This window comes from Tauraco erythrolophus, chromosome 18 (assembly GCF_009769465.1).
Source record: "Tauraco erythrolophus isolate bTauEry1 chromosome 18, bTauEry1.pri, whole genome shotgun sequence".
In the NCBI taxonomy this organism is placed as follows: domain Eukaryota; kingdom Metazoa; phylum Chordata; class Aves; order Musophagiformes; family Musophagidae; genus Tauraco; species Tauraco erythrolophus.
The window spans coordinates 9,632,709-9,646,097 of record NC_141482.1 but is presented as its reverse complement, the minus strand read 5'-3'; the positions used below and the strand labels follow the sequence as shown (position 1 = coordinate 9,646,097).

Genomic DNA, 13,389 nt, shown 5'->3' with positions numbered 1-13,389 from the left:
TGGTGTCACAGGCAGAAAGGAGGAGGCAAAGCCATGGGGACAAGGGGACAGCGATGCTCTGTGGCACAGAAGTGTAATGGAGAAGTGAGGGAGAAAGGCAAAAAAGATGAGGCAGGAAGGCTTGATTCCAAAACACTGGGAACTGCTACGGTAAAGGCTCAGGGAGCAACTTCTGGTTTGATTTAGGCACGCCCTGCCAGCTACTCATGTCCATAGGCTGTGCTTTGCCAGACTGAACTTTCATTTGTCTTTGCAAACTTGCATGGCAGACTGCAAGAGGCTTAGGACTCTTCCGTGCAGAAAACATAATCCTACTTGCAAAACAAGCGCGCTCGCGCTGCCTGCTCTGGGCGAGGATAGTCAATCGTTCCCATCAACAACCTGGTAGTTTTGTACAACCCTTCACATTAAAAATGAAGGCTCAACCTTGGACTTGCCAATAAACGATTTCTGGTTTTGAAATGGGATCTATGATGCGCAGTGATGAAAACACTGACGGCGTTTGATAAACTCTCCCTCCAGGACAGCCTCAGAGGAGGCCAAGAGGTCCAGAGTTGGTTCTATGACAGATCATTTGAGGGGGGGGAAAGTGAGGAGGAGAATAAAAGTCTGCTTGTAGTGATGTTAATTTAATCATCTGGGGGAAAAAAAGTCCTGGGAGAAAAAACATAGATAATGATTTAAAATTATAGAAAATAAATCAGCTCCTTCTAATTAGAAGTTGTGCAGTATGAATTCTGCAGCTTGCAGGGCTCCTTTGTGAGCCTCAAGTTCTGTGCTTACAAAAATTGAGCATCAGAAGAACAAGCCAGCGGCATCAGAAAAACCAAAATAGGATTTTTTTTTTTTCACTTGATTTAACAAATCTATCTTCTCAGTCTGAGGCTGGAAGTTTTCCTTTGGGTATTCCTTCTCAACAAGCAAATGAAAATCAAAGACTTGGAAATTAGGAGAGCGCATACCTGCTGTGAATGGTGAGATCACATGTAAAATCTTTATAGCAAAGCTAATGCTATGCAAGAAACACGTCAAGGGGTGGGTTTAGCCCATTGGGCTACAGACTAGTCTAGATCTTTCACAGTGATTTTTTTTAAACTAAAAATCAAAAGCGTTACAACACAAGGCAGAAATTTGGAGTGCCCATAAGGGAGGCTTTGAAAGTTTGTTTGAATCCCCAGATGCTGTGGGAGTAAATCTGCAGGCTGCAGTGTCCCTGTCACTTGATTTCTATCACCGTTTGCCAAATTCGTTATCCCTGATTAAGCAGATATGTGTAAACCTGGCTGTGCATCCTTTTGCTCCTCTTTTAGGATTACTGGAATGGAGAGTCACTGTATGACAGTCAGTTGTTTCTCCTCCCATGTTCTTGGAAGGTGGAGTTGGACAATGTACAGAAATGATGTGAAAGAGTTTAGCTGCTCCATATAAAGGAGGGATGCCCTTCATTTCTGTTGAAAAGATATCAAGGGCCAAAATATGGTGCTTAAAAGAGTATTGCCTGTTTAAAAATCGAGTGCCACTTCCACCTCAAAGAAAATAACAGTGATATTTGATAAGTTTTATTTTAATTACAGATTGAGCCTCAAGGCTAGAGGTTAGGACTATAATTTCAGCCAGTTGCAGCATTAGGCCAGTGTTTTTGTGGCAATGGTGTTGTGACAGTTTTGGTCAAGTGCAACATCTTTTTAAGGTTCTTCAGTTGCTTCTTTTATCAAATTATAATTTGAAGTTAATTCTATCATCATATCTTTTCTCCCATTAAAAAAAATATTGCTGTAGTTGAATATGAGAAAAATGGAACAATTATGTTTCGTGAGCTGAAATGTTTGTGGGAGCAGAAGGGATTTCTGTTTCTACTTCAATTATCCCCATGAGTGGATAAGAACAGTAGATTGAGAAGTAAGAAATTAAAACATAGTATTACTAAATTGAAATGCAGTCTAAAAGTCAGTTCTACAGACAGTTTTTGTAATAAGACTGCCCTAGTTAGAACTGCATTGAAAATATCTCTTAGTACTGGTGCCTGTAACTGGTGTAACTATTAATTACGTTGGTGAAATGTCCTCGTTACAAAATGTCATGATGACTCTTCTTCAACTGTAAAGAAAAAAATTAATTGACAATTGCAGTTTTTGTGCTGATGTAATCCATAGTGTAACCTGAGCTAGAACACAGTGAGGGCAGAAAAGAAAAGAGAGCTACCCAGAAACTCTGATGTGATTCACTCTTCTTTGCTTCTCTTTTCCTTTTTTACATATATTCTTTGGTTTTCTTTTTAAAATGGTTTTCATTTTTCACTGGGAAAGTGCTATTATTTAAGATTACCTTGAGCTCATTTTAAGATATACACAAACATCTCTCATCTTCAAAGAAAAACAGTTTGGTTTATGCTATGTTTTAGTATGTTAAAAGAAATGGTGATTTTAAACTTGTGTTCGGGTTTACCTACTCATTCTCTGCTCTTGGTCATTGTGATTGTGGTGGTTTAGTTCTGCAGAACCATGAGGACTTTAGATTGACTGTTCAGGCAGATGAGATCTGGCAGCCCAAGACTGCAGGCAGATATAGGGAGTAGCTACAACAACTAAATGAGACACCCGTTGTAAGTGGTCTAAATATGGCTGCACGTGTAAGTAGGCATGGTGAGCCTTTGCTTAGTGAACATTTCCAACCAGGTTATTTGTTAAATGAATGGTTTTGCAGACTGTTTGCAAAGAGATGAGAAATAAGCTGGCCGTGCACTAGAAAGAGGTTCAGATTTCGTGGTGACCAGGACTGTAGTGTAAGATGCTGAGATGGATGCGTAGATCTGACTGTTTCATATGATCCTTATCTGCACTGGGCATTTCCTCCACCTCTATAGGTTCATCGGTGTAAATCTTGGTGGTTTCAAACAGGAAGAAGCTATGCTGGCATGAGCAACTGCCTACAGCAGGTTTGCTGCCCTCACTGGTGTGGCTATGTAGGTGGCAGGACTAAACTTAGATGGGCAATGCCCACGGTGGCTGGAGCGCTCTTACCAAAACAATAACCTGTCAGCTGGGTACCATCAGCACCTGCAGGCACCTGCCCACAACCACCTCCGGCACAGCTAGCGCTCGGTGCAGGCAAGGCTTGGGTTACAGAAAACGTCCAACACCCACGTTACGGTTCCCCTCGAGGCGAATCCGGCTGACAAAACCCAAGCCCGTCTCCCTGGTGCTCCTTGGCTGTTCACAGGCAGTGCTCAGCACCCAGCCCCTAATGGGATTTGATTGGAATAAATAAATGAAGGAACTCTCCCAGACAGATGTTTTTTGTAAAACCAGTCCCTTTGCAGAGCTGATGTGGAGCCCAGCCGTGCAGAGGAAAGTGTTAGAGGGGAACGCTGAAGTGGGAGGAAATGATTTGAAGGGGGTGGGGGCTGGATCCCCATCGACCAGCTGTGACACTGTGACACTGGGCCATCGCCTAACTAGTTACACAGTCTGAAGCAATTTCTCCATTCTTACTATTACTTTTCTCCATTGTTACTATTACTGACATTTTCTCAAGCATTTGTTGTTTTTCTCCACTGACTTAATCAAGCACTCACCAGGCTATCATTGCAGTTTCTGGTGGCTGACCAGATACTTTTAATCCTGTTAGACTTCCCTATTTGTGGTTTTCTAGATGTAATTTAACATTCCACATTTTAAGAAGGATCTGTTACATGAATATTTGTCTTGACCTATTTTTTTCATTATACTGTCACTAGGAAAGTGTCCTTCATTTCAACAGGACCATTGCAGTACCAGTTTCTAATCCTGCTTATGAAATGTATTTTTGCCACTAGGAGTTTTGTTTTTCATGTTTGAATGAGAAACAAGGTCAACAGCATGAAAAGTACATGGGCTGGAGGTGAGCAGGGTGTGGGTTCTTAAAGGACTCCCTTGCTTGCTTGTTTAAGGCAAAGAAGAACGTGAAGATGGCAGGAAGAAGATGCAATGGAGATAGGAGAGCTGGAGTGAAGCAAGACAAGTGGAAGGAGAAGACAGGACAAGTGTCTAAGACGCACTGTGTAGAGTTTAGCTGGGATAGGAATATGAAGCAACTGCTGCGAAAGACTGTCGTGGCAACCAGGAATCCTGTCTGATAAAATACAAAGTTTACCAGGCCAAGCAAGTATCTCAGCATCTGTAGCCCAGTGCTTTATTGGAATCTGATTCGTGTACGTAGTTTTAATGAAGATTTGGTCACTGTGATTGTAAAGAAAAGCTTGAAGTCTTAATCAGAACAAAAACGCTGGAGCCATTTGTGACAAAATTTGCAGAGGAAATCTGAATCAGGATCCAGAAATGAGCATTGCCAGGAGCAAGTGAAGGTCACTGAGCAAGAAGGGTGCAAGCAGCAGCCCTGTAAAGTGCAGCCCTGTAAAGCACAGCCCTATAACGTGGGTGTGGGATCCCATAAGGAAAGAGAGATGGAACTTGAACCTTCGTGCTGGCTGCAAAAGCCTGTGGACATAGGGGATGTGGCGTGAGCCTTTCACCCCAGGTGCAATGTAGGGAGGCCACGGGTGTGGACGCGGTGGGTGTCGGCGGCCAGCAGTGCTGGTATCGCAGTGCCGAGACCCCAAGGGCGACCCGGGTGGGAAAGGGAGACGGGGTGCGCGGGGCACCGAGGGGAAGGGGCAGGCTGGAGCGCGGGGAGGGCAGGGGGCCCTGGCAGCCCGGCAGGACCCGGCCGGGCGCCCAGGTGCGGGGCTGAAGGCAGCGCAGGTGCCGGCCGGCTGGAGGGCGGATGGCTGGACGGGGCAGGGAGAACCCGGCGGGGCCGAACCGGGCCGGGCGCTGCCAGGCGGGCGGGCGGAGCAGAGAGGTGCCGCCCGCGGCAGCAGGCGAGAAGCGAACCGGGCCGGGAGGGCGAAGCGCACCGGGGCGGGCGGAGCGGGCGCGGCACCTGCGTGCTGGGAGCCCGGCGGCGCCGAGCCCGGCCCCCTCGGCGGCGCCGCCAGACGGCGGCGGGCCGGGCCGAGGCGCTGCTGGGAAGCGCATCCCGCCCCGCTCCGCCCCGGCAGCCGCGGCCATGACCGACAACATCCCGCTGCAGCCGGTCCGGCAGAAGAAGCGGATGGACAGCAAGCACCGCAGCGGGTGAGCTGCTCCATGCGGCGGCAGCTCCCGCTGCCCGCCGGCCCGGGGCCCCGCTCCTGGCCTGGCCGCCGCCGATGTTGCGGATGGCGGGCGGGCGGCGCGACCCCCGTCCCCCTTGTCTCGGGGCGGCGGCGGGGCCGCTGCTGGGGAGCCTCTGCGGGATGCCCGGGGCAGGCGGGGGCCGCGTCTCCCCGCGCTGCGCGGCCGCCGTCCGAGCCCGGGAGGCGGAGGGGGGGGGGCGGGCGGGCGCTGACAGGTTGTTCCTGACGCCATTGTCGTGGCACGCCCGGGCGGAGGGCAGGATCCTGTCGGGCGGTGCTGCGCTGCGGCCGGGGGCGCCGGGGCTGGGGAGAGCGGGGCCAGGCATCAGCTGCCGGTTGGCAGCGCCCTGCGTGGGGAAAAATGAGCCCGGCCGGCCCTTACCGTCGCCGCCTTCTCCATTAGAGCCATCCAGACAAAGAGGGGCCGGGGTAGCGGCGAGCCCGGCGCGGGGAAGTGGGGCAGCGAACGCCGGCGAGCTGGCCGGGCTGGCCCGGGGGACAGGCGGTTGTGCCACCGGTGCCTGACACCAGCCCTGCTGCCGGTCCCGTGTGGCATCCCCGCTGGTGCGCTCGGCGCGGGGCCGCGGAATTACGGGCTGGTGCTGAGCGAGCGCTCGGCCTTTGCTGAGGCCAGAAATGGTGTTTGTAGGTCTGCAACAAAAGGTGTCTGTCTGAACGCAGAAGGCTTTCTTTAACTGTAGCAGTCAAAGCAATACAGTATCTTGAATGTGGGATGTTGCAATATCTTGAGTGTGGGAGGTGTTCCTAAAGGAGATGTATGTATCTATTTATCCATATTCCCGTGCAGGAGGTTAAATAAGAAAAAATGATCCTTTAATGCTATTTTGGTAGGAAATTGCACCACTATCCTGACAGGTTGGCTTGTACCCGGTGGGACGTACAGGGTATTCAAGTTACCTGGCTGTCAGTTATTGCAATGCTTCTTTTGTCCCTGGATGATTTGTTTTTTAAAATGTGGTGAGTGAGATTAGCAAAATAAACCAAAATATCAAAGGAAATCCTGACTCTTAGAACAAGAGGAAATTTATACTTTTTTTCCCATGTTTGTTATGTTTTTGGTTGATAGTTTTGATTTGTATTCCTCTAACTGAAATTGATCTACATAGTTTATTCCTTATTAGAATTTTTCTTTATTATTAGAATTATTCCTTATTCTCAGCATCAGTGCTAACAATTGATGTAGCAATATCCATGCCAGTTGATACTAAGCTGGGAGGTGTGTGTGATGCAGCAAGTAATTCCCCAGCACCTGTGTCACATGCATCACTGGACAAGTTCTACAAGGTGCAGCCCCCATGGCATTAAATTTGGTGACGTGATTGAAAGAGATCAGGAAGAGGTGGATGCCTGAGGAATTTCTCAAAGCTTCTTGAATGATTTATTTTCTTAAAGTTCTCTAATGTCCACCAAGACCCTCTTGGCTATTACAGTGTGGTTAGTAATGTCTAACAGAAATTGCCCTCATCTCACCTAAGCTACGATTCATTGGTTGTGGACTCTTACCTGATTAGCAGTCACAGAGATGACGTTTCCAGTGTTGGCAAGAAATTCTGGCAGCAAGAACTTGTGAATAGGAGTTTCCTCAGTAGCGGTCTGAGTAACTTGGATTTGGGGTTTCTGTTTGGTGCGGTAACTGGGGATGGGTCTTGTAATTGGGAACTTGTATTTTACTGATAAGTAGCCTGTGATGTGTTACTAATTTGATCAAATGATAGTGTGGATAACAAAGCCTTAAAGTCCAGCGAATCCAGAACAGTATTATAAACCAAAGGAGAAATCAGCCAGTGAGTCAGGGAGGGTCCCTGGTGTCACATCCATGATGGAGTCCTGGGAATCCTAAGCCCTAATCAAGACCTTCCTTCTTCTTTTCACTCTGAAAAAAAACCACAAATGCAAGCACTTCCAAGTCATCTTCCTTGATACATATGAAAACCTGGGGCTAAGCAAGTCTTGAAAGACTTCCCCTTAGCATAGCCCTGACTACAGTTTCTACTGAGGGGTTTTTCCCCCACCAGTGGGGGCAACTTCTCAGACAGAGGTTTTTGTCAGTGTGGTTTTCTGGAGTGGGGAATGGATTTCTTTCCATGTACTGAATGGCTTCATAGAAATCTTCATGTATGTTGACAAAAAAAGGAAAAAATGCCTAATTCTCATCTAGGCAGCCAAGGGCAGGTGTCATTCAAGCAAAGCTTTCATTACAGTCTCAGCCTGTATCATACTTTGAAGAGACGCCAGGGAGAATCTCTCACAGTAGCCTTGCAGAGATGAATGATGGTACAGGCAGCTGAGAAATATGTCGAAGAGAAACCACGTGCTTAATGAACCAGTGGGAGAAGTGGTTATCTGTTCCTGAGTGTAACTTTAATGTGGATCTTCCTTGCTGCAGTTGAAGGCTAAGCTCCAAATTCTTCAGCTGAATGCCTTGAATTTAGCCATATTCGTCCAAATGCTTTGCAGCACTCTGAAACCTCTATGAGATTTGTGCCAATTAGGAGGGAAGGATACCATTAACCACAGCAGCACTGTTGGTGAGATGGCAAGTGATTCTGAGCTTTCCAGGGGCTGAGCATTGCCGGGAAGGGAGCTGCAAGTTCCTGAAGCACCCCAGATGCTCCGTTCAGTGCATGACACAAGTATGTCCCTAAATAGCTTATGGTCTCAGTCCACAATCCTGCAAGGCATTTTTTTTTGGATCTGGCAAACTGCTGTGCTCATGCTGCCTGTGCAATGTAGAAAGGCCTTAATGTAGAAATGGGAGAGGGGGAAGAATGGGGAACAAGACAGGGAAGGAGGAGCTCTACAGTAACGTTTCATGCGGCCGTTCCATTGTACATGTGTGTGTATTCTTTGGCTCTATTTAAAATGGCAAATTCCATTTCAAAGTCAACAGAGGGAGATGGGAGCTCCTGCCCTCGGTGTGCCTGCGCGTGGGTGTGCCTCGGCGCGTGCGGAGCCGGGCTGCTTCCCACAGCCGAGCTGTTTGCACCGCGGCGCTTGGTGGATGGGCAGGGGTGGGCTGCAGGAATAGCAGCACTCCTGGCCCCTTCCTGAGCCACCCCACTGTGGTCTGAAATGAGGGAATGTTTGAATCATGTGGAGGTGCATAAAAAGGCTAGGTGGTTGTGTGTGGCTCTGATGTTTTTTTATCAATGGAAAATTCTTTATGTGCTTTTAAAATAATGAGATGTGGAAGGTTGGCTTGTGTATTAAATGTGCCCAGGACTTAACAGCACAGCCTGTGAGAAACATAGAAACATCATCTGAGAAATGTACTTGTTGTAGAACTGATTAAATACGTTGATAAACGTCAGCACTAATTTGACAAATACTACCCCAGTATTAGACAAATGTGACACCTTTTTCCCATTAGGTTTGTTTTACATGAAAAATGCTTATGAAAGCATTTTTCATTTGCTCTCAAATAGTTATCCATCGAACATGCTGCATTTATAAAAAAAAAAACTGCTTCTTGGTAATGGCTGTTCATCTGGCATCTGACAGTCAATCTGTCACATTACTGCTTCTTACGTCATCACTAAGAATGCATTTTTGTAAACAAATATCGTCCCGAGTGAGTTACATAGTAGACCTTCATGGTCTTCGTCACCTCCCCATTCATGTAGATCCCAGTGCAGATTAAGGACCGCATCACTTACAGGACTAAAAGTTTCTGGTACAGTTCACGTTAAAAGAGATGCTTTTGAGTGGTTCTGATTTTATTTGAGGATTTATGAGTTCAATTTTTATTATTATTTTTGCCCAGTTACAATTTAAAGTGTGAATAACACAATGCTGTAAAAGCTTCCCCATATGAACTGTCTTCATATATTTTTCATGTTCTTTCTGTAAGATAATTTTTAAAAGTTCATGGTGTACAGTGACTTGCTAGTTTACTCTATTTCAGTGACTATTGCAATACTGTTCTTCAGTGCTTCAGTTACAAAATGGAGAAATAGAAAACTGCTCACACTTCTGTAACTTTGTGATTCTCAGTCCTGGAAAGTGCATGCTAATTTTATCAGCATCTCTAAACAGAAATGTAAACTTTCAGCTGTTTTTTCTAGACTATCTTTCCCTTTCAAGGATGTAGTCCTCTGATTTCCTGATGGAAAGTGTTTTATTATTCCTGATAATACCAATAGCTCTCTCCTGCCAGAAACGGCCAACTTCCTCCAGTGACACTGACCTTGCCCTGGGCAGGAAACTTTGGAGTGAAGTGATGGCCTAAGCAGCCCCTTTCCTTATCATCCAGGTCTTGAAGTTTGATATCCAAAAATAAGGATGGTATCCAAAGAAACAGTAGATCACAGAACTATGCAATACCTGTAAATTTTTTTCAGAGAGGAACAAGCAAGTTAACTGGAAAAAGCTGATAGCCCCAGTCAAAAGGACTTCTTATTTAATTAGTGCCGGGATAATCTGAAAACACGTTTGTGCACCTGTTTGTATGTGCTCGGAGTACTTCGTTTCTGGTACTCAACTGAATGGATCTGTCAGAATGTTTTTTTCGAGGTTAAGATTATTCAGTTTCCAAAGGAGCAGAGAGGGAAAAGGAGACGGTCTGAAACGTGCCTTGTTAGGTTCACCACCCTTCTTTCTACATCTGCTTTCCCTTTTGCTCTCAGCATGAGTTGTGTCATGTCATCGCAGCACGTGGGCATCTCAAGTCGGATATTTAGTGGCATGGCCCAGGACTTTGCACCCTAGGTGTGGCCGTCTCTCCCTGCAGTACAAATCCTTAACAGCTTTGAGGGCTTTTACTTTGGCTCCTGTGAGTACACAGCAGCCGTGTAGTCCTGGTGAGCGCCAGGCTTTCACCAGCGTCACACCACGTGTTGTGCCAACACAACCTGGTGCCGTAATGAAAACAGCCGTGGAGGTTGGTGATAACTCACATTGCAACATCGGCACATGTGGGACAAAAAGGGTTCAGGCAGTGAAATTGTCCTATCTGCGTGTGACCCTGGGTAGGTTGATGAAATCTGCCATTAGTCTATTAAGATCTGCCATTACAGCCGCTCCTGTTTGTGTGAAATGCCTTGTAAGGATCACAGATGTCACATACAGGATTTTAAAGCAGAACTAATGAGCTTAGTAATGTATTCTTCCTTTATGAAGTTTCAGGCATCATTGAAAAGTTTAAAAAAAAATACGGCAATGGAGTATCTTTGGGGGGTGATAAACAGCTGCCTGTAAGAATGAGCACATGGTTCAGTGCTTGAGAAATGTCTGTTCTTACCAAAAGCTCCTTTTCTAACTTATTTGAACAAGCTGGGGGCTGGCACTTGCACAATTAGTGTGCAGAGATAACTGTCACCGCTTAACATTCCCGCTAGCCTGGGGTTTGGATTGTTGGTTCTGCTCTGTGCCTGCCTGCCAAAGCACAGGCAGCTGCTGGGTGGTTTATGGGACAAGAGGAAAAAACAAGGTCACAGGATAGGTGGGAGTTAAGTGCCAGCACTGGGGTGGTCTGGGTGCCTTCATAACAAAAACTCTTTGGGAATATAAGGAAGAAATTTTTTACAACAAGGGTGGTGAGGCACTGGCACAGGTTGCCCAGAGGAGCTGTGGCTGCTCCATCCCTGGAGATGTTCAAGGCCAGGTTGGATGAGGCTCTAAACAACCTCATCTAGTGGAATGTGTCCCTGCTTGTCGCAGCGGGGTTGGAACTAGATGATCTTTAAGGTCCCTTCCAACCCTAACCATTCTATCACTTTATGATCTTTGAATGTATAAGGGATAAAGATGAGCATTTGCTGATTTTTCAGGATTTTCAGCCACAGGTGTGTGAGTTCCTTGCTCAGCACTGCATGTTCTGGAGGCAGCTTTGAGAGGATGATGTAATGGGATTCCTGAGTGCTGATAAACCTCCCCAGTTAAAGTGTTGCAATGTGCAACTCTGTTATTGCTGGTTGTAGTATTGTGCTCATTGGTTGAACTTTTTTTTTTCTTACAAATTCCTTTCTGTTGCATAGAAACCTCATGCTAAAAGGCCGTATAGGAGACTTCTGAGTGGAAATGCTGGATGTTCTTTACTTGAGTATTGATACTACTGATAATTGCCTTCAAAAACTTGCTAGGCAGGAAGTTTTTCTTTGTTTGTCTAATTAGGTTTTCAGTTTGCTTTCCTTGTAATTCAGGAGGTTGTGAAAACTGTGACTCTAGCCAGGCAGGAATTTCACAAAACTGTTATTTTTACACAGCAGATTCTCCCTTGCCCTTTCTTGCTTATACTCAGAACTGCATTGTTTTTAGATTGATTCTCAAACCTTATAGTAACACAGCATTTTTAAATTAAAATTTTTACAGCAACAAGTATCTTTGTGGTGGGAACGCTTCAAGAGGTCATGGCTTTGATTGCAGAACGTGTGCTAAATTTGGGGTAATTTCACTTTGTGCAATTGCCCTCTACTTCCCTGCCTTTGTAGGTGCTGTCAGTATTGAAGGCTGCTCTCTGGTTTAGAACCACGCAGGTGTAAGCAATTTTGCAGTGCTAGGTGTTAGCATTCACAGACTAGTGAATTCATAGTAATTTGGAAAAGAAAAGACTAAAAGCAGTATAATTTATGTAAATGGCTGGGCAGAGCGCACTCTTCTTAAGGTAAAACATTCTGATTAGTTTGTGGGGTTCATTTGCCATTTTCTTAAATGCTCATGAAGAAATCATGCTGCTAAGTCATTGAACTTATTAAAATGTCTGGAAGTCTGCTTTGGAGATTTAGGTATTGGTTTGAAAATCTGCCCAGATATTTGTAAAGTTCTTTGGAGCATATCGGTGAATTTTACTTTGTGAAAACAATTCCCAGCAGAAGTAAAAAATATATTAAATTCTAGTAGTACCCTTTTTGAGCCTTATCCTATTGTAAATATTATGATATAGGTGTGTAGGTATTTTTTCTGTTAAGTACAATCCCTAGAAGAGGCCCAACCTAAAAAATAAACAAAGGTAACTGGTTTCAGATGTCTGGTTACAAGGACTGACTGACTGTCTAACTGGGAAGGACGTTGTGATCAAACGGAATGTGTGGACACCAGCTTTGCTCCCTTGGGCAAAGCCTCTTTCTTGGCACCTTATCATAGAGGTCATTCTGAATTCAAAGCCATTAAAACATGGAATCAAGGCTGATCTTGTGTGGTTTTCTCCATTGTGAAAGATGGAAAGCCATTTTCCGCCTCCCTCCCTCTCTCCCTTTTTTCGCCCCCCTCTCTCCCTTTTTTCGCCCCTTTCTCTCACCTCTCTCTTTTTCTATTACATTTAGGATACTTATGTTAGTTGTGGTCTTAGGGTGCTGCCTAGGGAATACTGAAAGATCGAAGTCCATTGTCTTAGAAATGTTCCAAATGCAGAATAACAGGCAATGTCCCTGTCTAAAGGTAAGCAAAGATGGCAGTAGTGGTGCTGCAAATCTTAAAGAAATCTGATGCCTCTTTTATATATTTGAACAGTAACACATCTCCAATTATTTTATTCCAGTAGTTTGATCTAGGTGTGCATTGCTATCAGGGTTTTGAACTGTGTGCATTACCCACTGTATTTCTGTCAGGTTTTCGTAATTTTCTTTTCCAGCAAGTGAACAGTTTGCAAGTTAGAGTTGGCAACTCCAGAGGCTTTGATAAAGTTGACCTCTACATCATCAGGGATAAATGTGTGTAGGTGAAAGCATTGGGATTGTTGCTGAAGCTGAGGGACCTTACAAATATCCTGGTTTTAGAATGGAGAGTTTGACTTGCATGGAGCTGGTAGGAGACTACTTGGCACCATCCAAAACTTGTGATTTCATGTTCCTTTGGGACCGATGTGTGGGTGCTGTGTAGTGCTCTGCTGTCTTGTCAGCATTTCAGTCTGAAAGCTGCTTTGAGTGAGGAAACCTTCTCTCCTGTGTTTGGGTGGCACCTGTACGCTTACGGCTTTGGTTGTTCTTGAGCACAGACTAGAGGAAATCCACCTTTTCAGGGCTCGTCTGCCACTTTTCTTGAAGCTTAATAATGTCAAAGTAATTTGATTATGCAAGAAATCTTTTTGTCTAGTTTCAGGAGCTGGTGAGAAATTCTCTCCCAAGTCAGCCTTGTGAAGTTAATGTCTATGCCTACTCATGCAGCGCTGAGTCACATGACAACACCTTTTCTTTACTGCTGGAAGCAAAGTTGATTTTTATTCCTCTTATCTACTTCAGGAACTGACTTAACTGATAACGCTTCTTTCTGTTTATTTA

The 13,389-nt window shown here is 45.4% G+C and overlaps 1 protein-coding gene across 1 annotated transcript in view; it reads left to right on the top strand.

The window, feature by feature from the left end:
* The first annotated feature begins 5,046 nt into the window (after positions 1–5,046).
* ATP9A (ATPase phospholipid transporting 9A) overlaps positions 5,047–13,389 on the top strand; it is a 60,167-nt gene continuing 51,824 nt past the window's right edge. The window contains exon 1 of the mRNA XM_086622954.1: positions 5,047–5,114. Coding sequence (XP_086479080.1) covers positions 5,047–5,114 — 68 coding nt within the window. The remainder of the gene's footprint in view (positions 5,115–13,389) is intronic.